This window comes from Homalodisca vitripennis, chromosome 7 (genome assembly GCF_021130785.1).
Source record: "Homalodisca vitripennis isolate AUS2020 chromosome 7, UT_GWSS_2.1, whole genome shotgun sequence".
NCBI classification, from domain to species: Eukaryota; Metazoa; Arthropoda; class Insecta; order Hemiptera; family Cicadellidae; genus Homalodisca; species Homalodisca vitripennis.
In genome coordinates, this window is record NC_060213.1 from 35358028 (window position 1) to 35372754 (window position 14727).

The 14727-nt window shown below is 31.2% G+C and overlaps 1 protein-coding gene across 2 annotated transcripts in view; it reads left to right on the top strand.

Annotated features, from left to right (window-relative positions):
* Nucleotides 1–1821: 1821 nt before the first annotated feature.
* LOC124365798 (lachesin-like) overlaps nt 1822–14727 on the top strand; it is a 427429-nt gene continuing 414523 nt past the window's right edge. The window contains exon 1 of one of the 2 annotated variants that reach the window (XM_046821819.1): nt 1822–2328. In XM_046821819.1, coding sequence (XP_046677775.1) covers nt 2280–2328 — 49 coding nt within the window. In that variant the 5' untranslated portion in view covers nt 1822–2279. The remainder of the gene's footprint in view (nt 2329–14727) is intronic. The other variant, XM_046821817.1, reaches the window with a different exon arrangement.

Sequence of the window (14727 nt, forward strand, 5' to 3'; positions counted from 1 at the left end):
TTTTGTTATAACATTTGAAGAGTGGCTTATAGAATAGCATAGAAATAAAATATATTTCTTATTCTCTAGCCTAAATTCCAAAAAAGAAAAAGACTTCTTTACCGCACAATCTTATAAACAAGTCTTTTGGAATGTTGCATGAACGTAATAGGGATGTCCTCTCTACACCGGAAGTAGATAGGAAGTAATTAGGATTTCCTTTAATAGGTAGTAATAGGTTTCTCAGTCGTACAAGGGTATGTATGTTTTCTTCGTCAGGAAATCAAGGGAACTCAACTTTGGCACAAGAAATATTTAGACGGAAAGTTGAATGTATTTTGAATGTATTTGTATGTTGAATACAAGAGCCAGAAGAAGATGATTTTTGACCGAAATAAAATCCTGAGAGCTAAATATATTTTATTTATCGTGTTACTAAGGCAAAATAAACTGACACAGTAAGTGAATTTAAACGGCCGGAAGTACCAAAGTAACCAAAGTAAGCTTCTTAGTCCTACGTATGTGTATTTATTTCCTTCGTCGTGACAGCAAGGTCTCTACTTGTTACTAAAAATATCTTATACCGGACATATATGTCAAGGGCTAGAAGTAAACGCTCTTTGACCGATGTGTGTTTGCAAGATTTGTGATTTGTATTTCTTAATTGGGGTAAAAAATTAGACTCACATCCTGTGACGTTGAAAATATAATTATTTTGAACGATAAAAGCTCCTACACTTGCAAAACATGACATAACAATCAGGTTGAAATCCGTTATTCTTAACCGTGAACTCTTAAATTGCACTTACCTAGTTTATACCAACCTACGTTTCTAGAATTTTATAGAAATTCATCATATTACATTTTAAGTGCTTTTACTAAGTAGTTTAGGGACTTCCTTTTTTAAAGTTGCGTGCAAAACCGTGGGTTACAGCTAGTGAAATATTAATTGTGAAATTTTCTTAACTGTTTTGTGAAAAGTCACATATTTACCATTTAGACAAAAATGCAGAAAATTTGATAAATTTAAGATTTTAGATTCCAGTTTGAATACTAACATGAACGTCTATGTGTAATACGTTTTCTAAGTGTTTAATTCCATATGGAATCTCCATTATTAAGGGAAATATAAAAAATTCCAAGAAGAATAAATCTTAAAATCACTTTTCTTATCAAAAATAGTAACAAAATATTGGGTATTCCATAATAAAAAACGGATTTGACTGACATATTGGAAAACGGCCTTACTTTTTAATGTCAGGAAAACATACTTTTAATTATGTCTAAAACAAGTAAAGGTTCCCCATTTTAGTGTCAGAATTATTGTTCCACGACCGCATTGGTGGCCCATTAAAAAATATAGCCTGTATAATGACATAACTAAATCATAAAATCTTTTAGCTTGAATCTAATCTGTTTAATGATATGATAAACCGTACAGTAAGTTAAAGTTTCTCCATTGTTTCATTGTGTTGACATCAAACATATAACATAGTCAGCGTTCAAATAAAGGAAATTAAACATTACATCTTCACAATTCATAAATTCTTCTCGGAAAACACCGATAAAAACACGCCGAGACTTAACTCCGATCGTAAAAGTGGAAGCGAGCAGAGTGGAGCTTATATATACGAGCAGCGTATAACAATTTCATGGAAGAAAAGACGAACGTAATAACGGTGGGTGAAATTCACTTAAATACTAGATGAGCCTTAGAAGCAGCGGCTGTTGTATAATTTATTATTGCACTGGGTCGGTGTGTGTGTGTGTGTGTGCGTGTGGCGGACGGGCTTGCGCAATTGCCGGGCGGTAACGACGGTGGCGCGCCAAGCGGACAACGCCGGCTTTACGCCACACTGCAGTGGGGCTGCAGGGAGAACACTTCTGAGCCGTTTATATCTCTCCGTGTGCTACAACAGTGCGGCCCTCAGAAGCGGTTTCGGCCTCCGGTTCTTCCTCGGGTCGCAGTGATGAACCGCAAGTGACGTCATGACAGTGTCGCCAACTTGACAACATCCTCCCCAGGGAATCGGATAAACAGTGAAACAGTGCTATCAAGTTTGTTTAAAAAGTATTTAATCGAATAGTAGTAAATTTCAATAACCTCTTATCAGTGTTTTATAAATACTCAGTGCTCTACAGTCGATGTTAGATAGTACACGTATGGTTCTATAACTCGGTCAGTGCTGTACCCTCTTATCACAGACAACTGACCCCACCCTCGTGCACCCACCATGTGATCGGCCCAGGTAAAGTGAGTGCTGTGCAAGTGTCAGTGTTAATTACTCTTACCACTCAATATGAAGGGTCTCGCTTTTCTCCTAGTGGCGTTCTTCTATATCTACTCAGGTACGTTGCCGTTCTTATTTTGTAATTCGTAAATAAATAGAACAAAGTATGTTTTAGAATATTATCTATCAGTAGTTATACTGCAAAGGTCATCGTAAATTATGCTAACAGTGCAATCCATAACTTTTAAGAGGTGTCTACTTTGGATCGTGCAAAGTTTTTTTTGTTCCTTTAGTCAACAGGATTTTTCAAGTTAAAAATAGACTTTATTCCTTCAATAAGTATTACTAAGAAATGGTAAGTTCTGATTTTTGGTACCCGTCATGGTATGTGGCATTGAAATTTTTTAACTTGTTATAATAACACTCTTAAACTTATATTAATATACGTCCAGGGTTGCCTTTTGATTTAAAAAAAAAACAATATACGTTTATAATTAACAAGTCCAAACAAAACTGTTGACTAAATACTTATTCTCACGTAAGAACTAACAGCTGCATTTCTATTACAAATTAGTTAGCGGCTTTGAACTGTGGAACAAATCGTTTTAGTAAAATATGCATATAATAATTTATACATAACAATAGGGAAAGTTCTGAAAATTGTCAATAAGTATAGACATCTGATACGTGAAATTTAAGCCGTTATTTAAAACAATCTTTGCATTGTGTATTATTAAACATTCACCGCACATAATGCTCTGCCCTTGTATGTAATTAGTATTAAATGTCAGTATTCCGATGTTTTTTAAATAATTTTACAGTTTTAAAACACTTGAGCTAAGATCCCATTTCTCAAGAAATAATGTAATAAAACATTTTCAAAACCTACGCTTGGCTACTAAAATAAGAATCTTTCAACGGGAAGTTTTTAAAACAAGTTTAAAAATGAATAGTCTTAACAGCGCGTTTGTTACCGCAAATAAATCAACATTGAGATAAGTTTGGTGATAAAATGTTTTAAGTAATGATTCATTTCATTTGAACTCAACAAAGACAATGCACAGTAAATTAGGTATTTTGATGACAAAGACAAAGGGAGGGGATCAGGGTATCATAACCCTTGACTAGACTCCCAGGAAGCCCTGCCCCTCATCTCATACTCGGGCGTAGTAACTCGAGATGCACTCAGAAAGGGAGAGAGAGAATACATCAATAGCAACTCTGTTAGTGTACTCGGGACACATTCACATCTTGCCGTTACACAAACCTCAATCCGATTCTTGCGACTTACAGGATTTTATACATTTCCACAGTCAACTTTGTCTTCTTGAATACATGTAATTGACCAGCGGAAATCCATTATGAATAATAATACGTAGATTTTCGAAAATGTTTAGTGCGTAATATTTCTTGGAATAAAATAATACTTTACTGTGAGCAGATGATTTGACACTATAATTATAATTGTGTATTTTAGCTAACGTAAAATATCTAATCCGGTGGTCAAAATGTCTTACTGTTTTATTTCTCCAGAAATATCTAATTTAATATAAATAAAATTTTGCTGTTGTATAGCTGTATTCGCCTAACTCTAGAGTTTAAAACATTTGACATGAGTGTATGTAATATTTCATTATAAAAAAACATGCGTCAATGATAACAAAAATTATTTTCCAAATTTAAAAATTTTTCCGTGGAGTGAGTTCTCGGAAAGGTCTCGTAATAGTATAGCATAAAGCGATAATAAAGCCAAGAATATTACGGATTAATGCCAGCAGTTTCAGTATACTGCCGTAGTATTATTTAATGATAATTGTATTAGTTATAAACTATACCATTCTATAATCATGCATAAGCCGTAATTATGATAAATTGTGACATTGATATAGACTAGCATTTTGAACATTACCACAGCTACTTAATAAAACTACAACGAAATAAGTAAATATGTAGTAAGTATATTCAAAAGTAATTTCCATTAATCTGTGATGAAATTCTCCAATGTTTAATACATAGTTGGTTAAGAAGAATGTTTACAAAACTAAAATATACTACACAATATTTAAGTGTACAACTTGCGTAAACCTCCATTCAAAGATAAATAACTAGATTGAAATAGGGTGTTCTTAAAGATATAAGATCAGCTAGATCGGATAAAATAAAAAAGTGTTGTTATTTTTAAGGGGTAGCAATCGTATGCTTGAAATTTAAAAAATAACAAGGAATATGCAATTTCTGTACTGAAATTTCATAAAACACGAATTAAAAATAGTACGAAATATTGTAAGTTGTACACCATGTATGTATACTGCTTAAAGGTGGCAAAAATTACTACTTCCTTAATTAAACCGAGACAAAAGACTAACCGCTAAGGTTATACAATTGGTTTTCCGTTTTAATAAATTGCACCTAAGGTATTATTTCTGCGACACAATTTTTTATACATGAAGAGAAGTAGGAATTTTGTGCAGAAGTTTGGGTATCTTTTAATGAAAGCTAAGAAAAAAGTTAATGTTACGGATATACCATTTTTACAGTACGTATATAAGAGATTATTGGGAAATGGATGTTTTTATTCATAAAAAATGTATTTTCTAAAGGAAAGATTTATTAAAAAATCATAATTCATCTTAAATTATACAATTATCATAATAGATAAAAATACAAAATCGTTAACAATCATTTTTGCCATTGTTCAGTAAAATTATGTAACTCTCAGAGTTCATGTATTTACTGAACTCTGATTCAGCCGTTTTTATTTGCCTAATTACATGTTGCCGTAATGTTTTACAAAAATGCCTATTTTGCTTCGTGGTTAAAGCAAATATTTTTCTTTTAAAGATGTTAATTTTAAAAGTATGATTTTAAAAGAAAAGGTATCGCCTTGTTAAAATGCCAACCTCTTCGACATTTGTTCACGACCATCGTGGCTTTATGTGGTCTCATTCTTACGTGCGTGGTCTGCAAGTTGGAGAATAGTACGTTTGAGAAAGGATCTTCAAACTTTTTCTTTTTGCACTAAATCCTACATTATGATGGTAGTTCTTCTTTTGGATTCTGGTCATGATCGATCAACAGAAAGAATAGGAAAAGAACACAGGTGTATTTTTTGAATGAACAAAAAGCAATAGCTTTGTTCTTATTTGAAGTTTGGATTATCGCTTACCGTCATGCGTTTGTGCGACAACCACATAAGGGAGTGATAAGAAAACAAACCTATAAGGTAAATAATAAAATTATTTTTGAAACAACTTTGTGAGAATGTGTGTAAATAAAAATTATATTGTATTCCTACTAAAATAAATAGATTCGGCGTAATTTATTAAGTGATAGTGTTACGAACTATATAATTCATGAAGGGTGTTTAAAACCATCAGTATGCGTTGAATAGTCCATTGTATTTTCTGTCCTGTTTAGTTTATGGGGGCTTTCTAGTAGTTAGAATATTTGTTAATACCTGCATTATAGGACTCGTAGTTCAAATCTTCAATTATAATTTTGCCAAGATTTGGCTAATCGTTAATACGGCATTTCAGGTAATAATGTTTACTTTTTTTGCATGCAGCTTGTGCTAACAAAAGTCCATAAGTTTAAAGCAAAGATCTTCCGCATCAGGGTTGTTTTGAACACACGGTTTATACTAGTTAAACTGTTCATCTCTCACTAAATACCTGATAAGAAATCGGAAGGGAGCGTTCCCACAAAATAACATACTAAAGCCAATGGTATGTCAATAATTTAGAGTTATTTGCATTTGACTAACTCCTATAAACGACAGTTGAATTCTTTTTAAACTATAGGCTGGTTTTAGTATTCATGCATACACGGACTAAATTCTTGATTAAATATACAGATTAAACCTTATTACTATAGTTATATACTTTTGTAATCAGGATTGATATTTTAGAATATAATAAAATACATTAAAGTTAATGGCTAAAAAAGGTTGTTATGGGCTGCAAATATTCCTTTTTACGTTTTGTTCTTTTTAAAAATAAATACCCCTAGAGAAAATAATATTTTGTATTTCCTTAAGATATATGAACATTGTATAAGGGGGTATTATTACAGCTATACGATTATTATATATGTATTGCTATCAATTACTAAGGTTGGGGCGGCACCAGTCTCCATCAGAAAGAAACTACTTTTTTATACGTTCATACATATATTTATAATTAACTCTATGAAACGTAAATAATATTCTTCATTTTGTTACAAATTAAAATTAAAAAAGGTAGTTTAATCTGTATTTTAGCCGGTATCTATAAAACCGTAATAACCAATACTAAATAGTAAATGTGTTTTATTCCCATAAAAAAGTCGCAGTTTAAGAAACCCGTAATTATAAACATTCAATAATACTATATAGGTTTTTCAGAGTTTAAATGTTAATATTTTATATATATGTGACACTATTATTAGAATAATTTTTCGCATATTTTCGTCAAAATATTGCATTGATAAAAGTTCTCTCCATCAAAACAAATTAATTTGACATTTCAATATAACTTCAATTTCTGTAATATAGGTTTCTCCGTATTTCGGGGTGAACTAATTATAAGTGGTTCATTTTAATTATATTGATTTATCTGCTTGATAACGCTAAAACAATATATTTATCTAGAAATTGTATACCAAAATGGAAGTATAGAATGCGGAGATATAATTGATTGGAAGATTGCATGCTCATTCATCTGCTAATGTTAAACAAAGGGAATGTTATTACTACCAAAATTGGTTTCTGATTGTTGGTTTTGTCATGTTTATATAGACCTATCAGATATGCATTGTTGGTTATTTAATCTATACCATTAAAATCTAATGATATCTGCCTGTGTGATCGTATTTGTGTTATTCCATTATGTAAAATTACTGGAGCGATCTTCCTGAATATACGTTTTACGTTAAGTAGATTTTGTATACAAAATCAGCATATCGCAATTGTCGTTGTGGTAGTACTTAAGGAAAGCTTCTACATAATAGGACCTCCCCTGCTTTAGTAGTATGATTACTCGAAAGCAGTGACATGGCCTTAAACATGTCTCATAGTTCGTGGACCAGAATTGATTTCGTTTTAGTATGGTGGCCGTTCAAAATATTTGTTACTTTATTTTTCGTGGATCTAAATAAAAGGCAGTAGTCTTCTAAAATGCTCATAACATATTAAATTACTTGCTATAAGTAATGAATTAGGATTTCGAACGGCTTTTGATACCGATTTCATGTAAATCACCCAGAACTGGCAAAAAATATTGGAAGAAGTTCAAACTCGGTATAAAAGATGACAGGTCTATACATTTTATGAATGACTTTACCTACGTTGTTATTTAAATCAGCAAGCTTGCTGAAAACGGATCAAAGGAACTATTTATTTATTTATTTATCTTGTTTAAGTTTATAGCCCAACTTGCTATGCTATTTCATTTTAGTATGGCGGCCGTCGAAATGTATAAAAATTATGCTACCACTTTATTATTTATTTACATAAGTAAATAGAACTTTAGAATGTCTTAACGACTACTAAACTTTGTGCCATATTGTTTTTGCATCTTGGGTAGTTTTGAGATATCGATTACTTCTAAATCGCTTAAGAAATACAATATTGGTATTTCAACTGTCACGAAATCCATTTCCATATTCAGATTTTCTGTTTGGCTATTTTATATTTTAAATCACTATGGAGGTTTGTTGTTTGATATATAACGTAAACCGTGACATAATTAAATGGTGTTATATACCAGTAAGATAGTGACAATAAACTATTAATACAATGTATTTACAAACATTTGTCAACATTTATACTAATATATTATATAAAGCTAGAAGATACACCAACAAACAAAATTAAAAATAGCTCGAGAATCATAACAAAGTATTCCTAAGCAGTCCTGATACTCACTCTGAATGTTTCATTAAATAATAATTTGGTTCATTAAATATTTTACTGAATTGAATGTTTATGGATTTGCTGTTATTATTTTATCTTATATTTTTACTATTATAGTACTTACTGTAAATTGAATTCTAAAGACATAACATTGACTGTCTGCATTATTTAAACTCGTGTTTGGGAACATTTTCTGCCCCCAGTCTCAGGTAGAGACACTTCACCACAACGCTGGGTTTATGACACTCTCCACAGCTCCGCCCCACTGCGCTATAACTGGGGATGACAGCTTCTCAAGTTACTTTGTCTTCATAAACTCTTTACAAACTTTCTTGTTATTTCGTCGTATCTAACCGTATCATGGCACTTCGCAAGTTGTTTCTCGGAGCGCCACCGCAGATATAACAAAGTTTTTCATAAAGAATCTTGCAGAGTTCCATAATTTTACGAAGTTTCTCCTCAACACACGATACGAAATGTTTCGTTTAAATGATTCACTATGTAAATGTTTTGTGTTTCTTTTAAAAAGAATTTAGGGTTTTTATTAAAATTAAACTGTAAAACATTTTACTCTGTAAGAGACTTGCAAAGTAATCCTACACCATCCCGATGTATAAGAGAAATTAAGTTTTGCACAATTTTACATTGTTGCACGTAAACAATACTACAAACTCTTCAAATATAAAAATGATAAAGAGTATATTAAGAAAGATTTATTAGTAATTCATGGCTCTATCCTTTTGCTCATAATAGAAATTACTAGGGCCAAATATGAGAGGTAACTACTACCCAAAATAAGTTTTAATTCACTGAACATAGGTTGTGCTATCACTTCACATTATAGCCTTTAAAGCGTTAGTGGTGATAATTTTTGTCATCCTTTATTCTTAGACTGAGTCCTACCTCCTTTTAGCAACCTATACATTACAGGATGATTCGGTTCCAGGTATTTTATATCTCTCAATAGAACCAACCTATACAAGGCACAGTAAAAAACTCTGTGTCACTTAACTGTCGGCAACATAAATGTCAAGATTTTGGAGTAAAAAGGGCAGGCCAAAGGTCTAATTTACTGTAGGGGAAGACTGTTTGAGTGGATGGGGTCCCCTCGGTGTTGAAGGTTTCTTCAAGCCTAAACAAGAGGGAGTATTGACTTTCCCGGTTCCCCTATCCACTTGGACTGGAAGAGGCTGAAACCGAAAAGCCTACCCTTCTTCCAAGGTGACGTGTCTGAAAAAGCGACCATCATCCTTCTTCCTGAGATTTAGACAGGAAGTAGCGCAAACACTTCCTTACCCATTAGGAATACTCTGTACTCCGTAAGGAGTGCAAAGATCCTTTTAAGACTAACTCAGTTAAGGATTCAATCATCTTTTAATGGTATCTGTGTTCTAAATCTCCCATTTCACTTGCTTTTGATTCAAGTCAAGGAGCAAAGAAGCAATAAATCAGAAATATAGCTAACCATATGATTCAAATTATGGCGAAATTTAGAATGAAAAACCCTATTATCTAAGTTTAGCCCAAGGTGAAATACTACTAAGTAAATTAGGTAATTTATTAATACGCCACCAAATTATTAAATTTGTAAGGAAAGGTCTGATCATTATGGTCTTTAAGTTTATGGTCCAACAAAGGTTACTTTAAAAATCATATATAAAGACCGTATAAAGACCTCGTGTGTACAGTTTCATGCTGTAACTTTAGAGAACCTAGGACCTAGAGGACTGAGTTACTACGGTTAATATTAGTCATATTATCGCTCTACACCATAAGTAAACAGAAACAATATATTTACATCTCATCTATAATTTTAATCCGTTTGATCAATTATGATAAATTATGGATACAAATAAAAAGCAAGAGATTAAATTAAAAACATATATATATTTCAAACATTTTTATTTATACAAAATTATAAATATTGACTATATTATTTAACGCAATTCTGTAAAAGAAATGAAATAAATGTTTTATGAGTTTTAAATTTCAAATTTCTTAAAGTCTGCCACGCTGATTAAGTAATTTAATAATATCGTCAAAATTCTGAAATAAAACTAAGAACACTCATCAAACTTTAAGGTTTTAGTAAATAAAAATGTTCTATTCTACTCAAATAAGATCTTGAACTTCTGCAAAAGACAAAATTGAAATAAAACTTCAGTAATATAATTAAAATAGACACTATCTCCTATGTCAGAGATTAAAAGTTTATATCAAACATTAAATAACCACTGATACGGAAATCGTTTCTAAAAGATCATGTTATAAAACATGCAATTTTTTATTCAAATTATCAGGCAGCGTTTTAATGGTTCTCTAGATTTTTTTATCTACAACTATAAATCTGAGAAAAATTATCTTTCAAAACTAAAATATTTTTACAATAGATTTTATTTTTGTTTCTTTTATAAATGTCAGAGTAACTTTAAAATCAATACAATTATTTATACAAATTTTTTGTACCCAGAGAAATTTGGTATAGTCTATAAAACGTCTACTTAGAATATTACCGCATTAACCTGTACTCCTCATAGAGTAAGTTATTGATAAAAGTAACCTCATTTATGAACCAATTCTTAAATAATAGGAATGAAAAATATGTTAAAAAATAAAAGGAAATATTTTCTTTTTACAATTTCACACTTGCTAATGCACTGTAAATACAGTAAACTTAAATTTTTACATTAAACATAAAATATGAGCTCATACAAATAAACGTAATGCTTCTCATCGGATCTTCTATTTTTACGTTCAACTGGTTGGTGCAAGGTGTCTTTGGATATTTTTAACAGAAAATCAGATAATAAGGAAATCTGGATCCACCCATCGAGTTAATAAATCAGATTACCTAATCCTATTATCTCTTCTTCACTTAAGAGACGACCAATATTAACTGTGGGTTTGGGGGAGGGAGGATCTTGGATGGCTTGCGGTGGTGTGACCGAACTTGGGGTTGCGGAACATTGGAGAGGCGTGAGAACTTGTGGCCTCAAGTGTTTAAACTTGGGATGACGTAGTAAACGCTGTGTCGTTTAACATTTGATAAATGACGCAATCATTCCTTCCTAACAATATTTGTTCACAGCGTTAAATATGTTGTCTTATTAAATTACTTTATATTTGCTTAATTACAGTGTTGATGGGATTTTTTTTGTTGGCGTATAAAGGAAATTATGTATTATAAACACTGCTAAAATGGTCTCTCTTGTAGGAGAAACAATTTTTAAATAATAAGTCAGGTGGAGAATAATGAAACTTTATTATTCTTCGTTAAAATTCGTTCATGTATATGTACAGTCAAATCATAAAATAAATGCAAATTATTGTCTAACATCTCTGAGGGAACAATCAAACTTTACATTTACTGACGCACCCTTACTGTTAAATATGAATGATAAATTGACTTTTGATAAATTAATTAATAAGGACTGTTTACAATGTCTGAAGTTACTAAATCCTGAAAAGAAGTATCACTAAGGTCCAATTAGTACAATATAGATCAGATATATTTTAGTAATCTTATATTAAATACATAGACTTTTCTTTTAGTTTATTAAACAAGATAATACATACATACATACATATATATATATATATAATTATATATATATATATATATATATATATATATATATATATATATATATATATATATAAGTAACATAAATCACAAGCAATATTCCAACAAATAATAAATACAATGCCAACTTAGCAACCATCTAAGTTTCCTTGAGTTTAATAAATTAATAATTTATTTCCAACAGCAACATAAAATAAAGATAACAGTTTACAAAGTTGGAAATTTTTTGACCACGTAACCAGTAATGTTAAACATAAACAATTAAGTTCTGTAAAGCACGTAGAAATAAAAAAAACAAAAACAATTCTCTGAAATGTTTGCTTTCATAAAAACTATATATAAAATTGGTATATGCTATTTGCAAACTATTAAAATTTTACAAGTTTGTTTCAAATAAACATAATATAATTGATTTTGGACCTACACCAAATGTAACTGATTACCTGATTTAAATACGCTATATCGTGTTGAGTCAGTAGCCAATTTTAAAACTTTAAAACATTTACTAAATCTACTACTTTCCCTTATATTTAAAGGTAGCTTATTAAAAGATTTAGGTGCAAGGCAATCATAAGAGTGCCTAAAATCTGATTTGTTCACTTTAAGTGCTCTAACATTGTCTGCAGAATAGCGCCTTGTATTATGATAGTATATGCAATTAGTTGGTTTATTGCTGTTTCGTGTGTAATTAGACTTATAACTTTTATAATAAAAGTATGTTAGGAAAATTTTAATGTTATGTTTCTTTCGCGACTTAAAAAAATAATTCGTAAAAAATCATTTTTACAGGTTTGGTAGTTTTATTTTGATGTTCTAAATATCAGACAATGCCTCTAAAACCATACTGCTTGTCAATAAAAACACTCTTTTCAGGATGCATTAAAAAAAATCTTTGAATAAATTGATAATAGACTTATAGGTCTTATATTTTGAAGCATAATCGAAGTTATCTTTTTTATTAATGGTAATGATAGTACTAATTTTTAATTTAGACGGGAAAATGCCCTTACTAAAAGTTAAATGTACTACGATTTTGATTCAATAATACTCTTCAGCGGACAAACACTAAAGTTATAAAAACCAGTAATTTTTTTATGTTTACAGTTTGAATTTAGTTACAGTAATGTCAATAATATACAACGAGAACGAAGAAGTAATGCGCAGCTGTAGGACAGTCTCGATAATTTGAGAAATTTGCATATTGATAAAGCAGTCATTGATTATTTCACCGCTGCACGAGGGTCAATTACTATCTTTCCGTTATATAACTCGACCCTTTGTACACTCTTTTTCTTACTAAACCAGTAATCTCGTTTATTACTTTAGATTGCATGTAAGCGTTACCATTACAGTTTTCAATTCTTCTTTACAAGTTTTAAGTTTTTACAATAATTGTTATAATACCTTAAAATACCACCAACTGTCTGCTTTTAGAGATTTTATCAAGACTCTTTCTTTTTTCATTTTGTATAAAAGTTATATAAATATTCCTTAACTTGGCTTTACATAACTTATTATTATTATCATCGGCATACTTACTACTCTCATTACACCTTGGTAAGAATGTCACAAAACGAATCATAACAACAACTTACACCATTATGTAAGTATCCAGATCAACGGTACTTAATATAAACTTAGGTGATTCAAAGTCTAAAGTAATTTTCTGTAACTCGGGATCATTAGATGATTTATTAGCTTTTATGTTTAAGTTTACAACTTAAATCCTAATAATCAATGATCTGTCAAACCAACGTTAAAATAGTAAAGTAATATTATTTATCTATTTTTAATACAAATATGATCAATGCATGATTCTGTGCTGTTGCTTATTCTTGTAAGAGAAATAATGATGGATACAAAACCATTATTAATTATAAGACTGATATTTTTTATTTTCTAAGCTATTTACTAATACATTTTCATTTACGTATAAAAAAAAGTTGCTTTGTAGTTTATAAAGTATTTCTGTTAATTCATATAAAAATTCATACGAGTATATTGGATGAAATTGAAACCGATACAAATACAGTAATTTATCGTAGTACTGTTTATTTTGATGCCAAGAAGTAATGCATCAGATATGACCATATTAATATTGTTACTTACCTAGCTTGGAATGGGTAATAACAAAAAATACTGTACACAACAAATAACACTACACTATATTTACAATTCACTGCATAACGAAGCAAAAATAATGATTGTAACTAAGGAATCTATTTACAAATAACTTTCTTGATCTTATAAGACTCTTTATAGCTATTTATCATTATATATTTTTCTTCAGCGGATCTTCCTATATACAATGTCCCATCTTGGACCTATTCATAGGGAAAACCAGCATCGCCCATTTTTGAGCTCAAGTTTAGCTAAAAACACTGTATTAGCAGTTTAAATATGCTGGATGTTCTAAACTTTTTGTGAGAAAGGATGGATTTAACTTATTTTCAGTTAGCGTCTTCTTTTCCTGATATTTTATGAAGATGGTGTCCCTGGTGCACCTGTATAGAAAACTGGACCACGGTCGAGAGGTCTTCTTTGAAAGATGGGATCCTGTGGGTGGCAGTGGCCTGGTTCTCCTTAATGTCTAAGAGTTACTCCCACGTCCCTCATGATATGAGCAATGTTCTCCTATGTTACAGGCATTGCAATGATTTCAACGCTGTTCTTGCGTGTGTACCGTTCGAGTGAAAGTTCTCTCTCCCTCAGATCATCAACTTCGCCAGTAAAACGGTCATTCTTTATACGAGTTTCTTCGCTGCTGCAGGCTCCGTCTTTATCTATATCGTAGCAATGTTAGATGTGACTAATTTATCAGAGATAAATTTTACGGCTATAGAAAGCTTAGATACTTTCGCTCTGAAGGGAAATACCCCCCGAATACTTCTTTCTTGCTCAAGTGTAAACAAGTAATCCGTTGCTGATTCCTTAGTGTGGAGCAATCTCTACTTTGCGTAAAAGACAAAATCGGCAACCTTTACGCCTCCAGTCGCGGCAGAACCGGCTTTTTTGGACGATAAATCATCTTCCACGCAACGTGG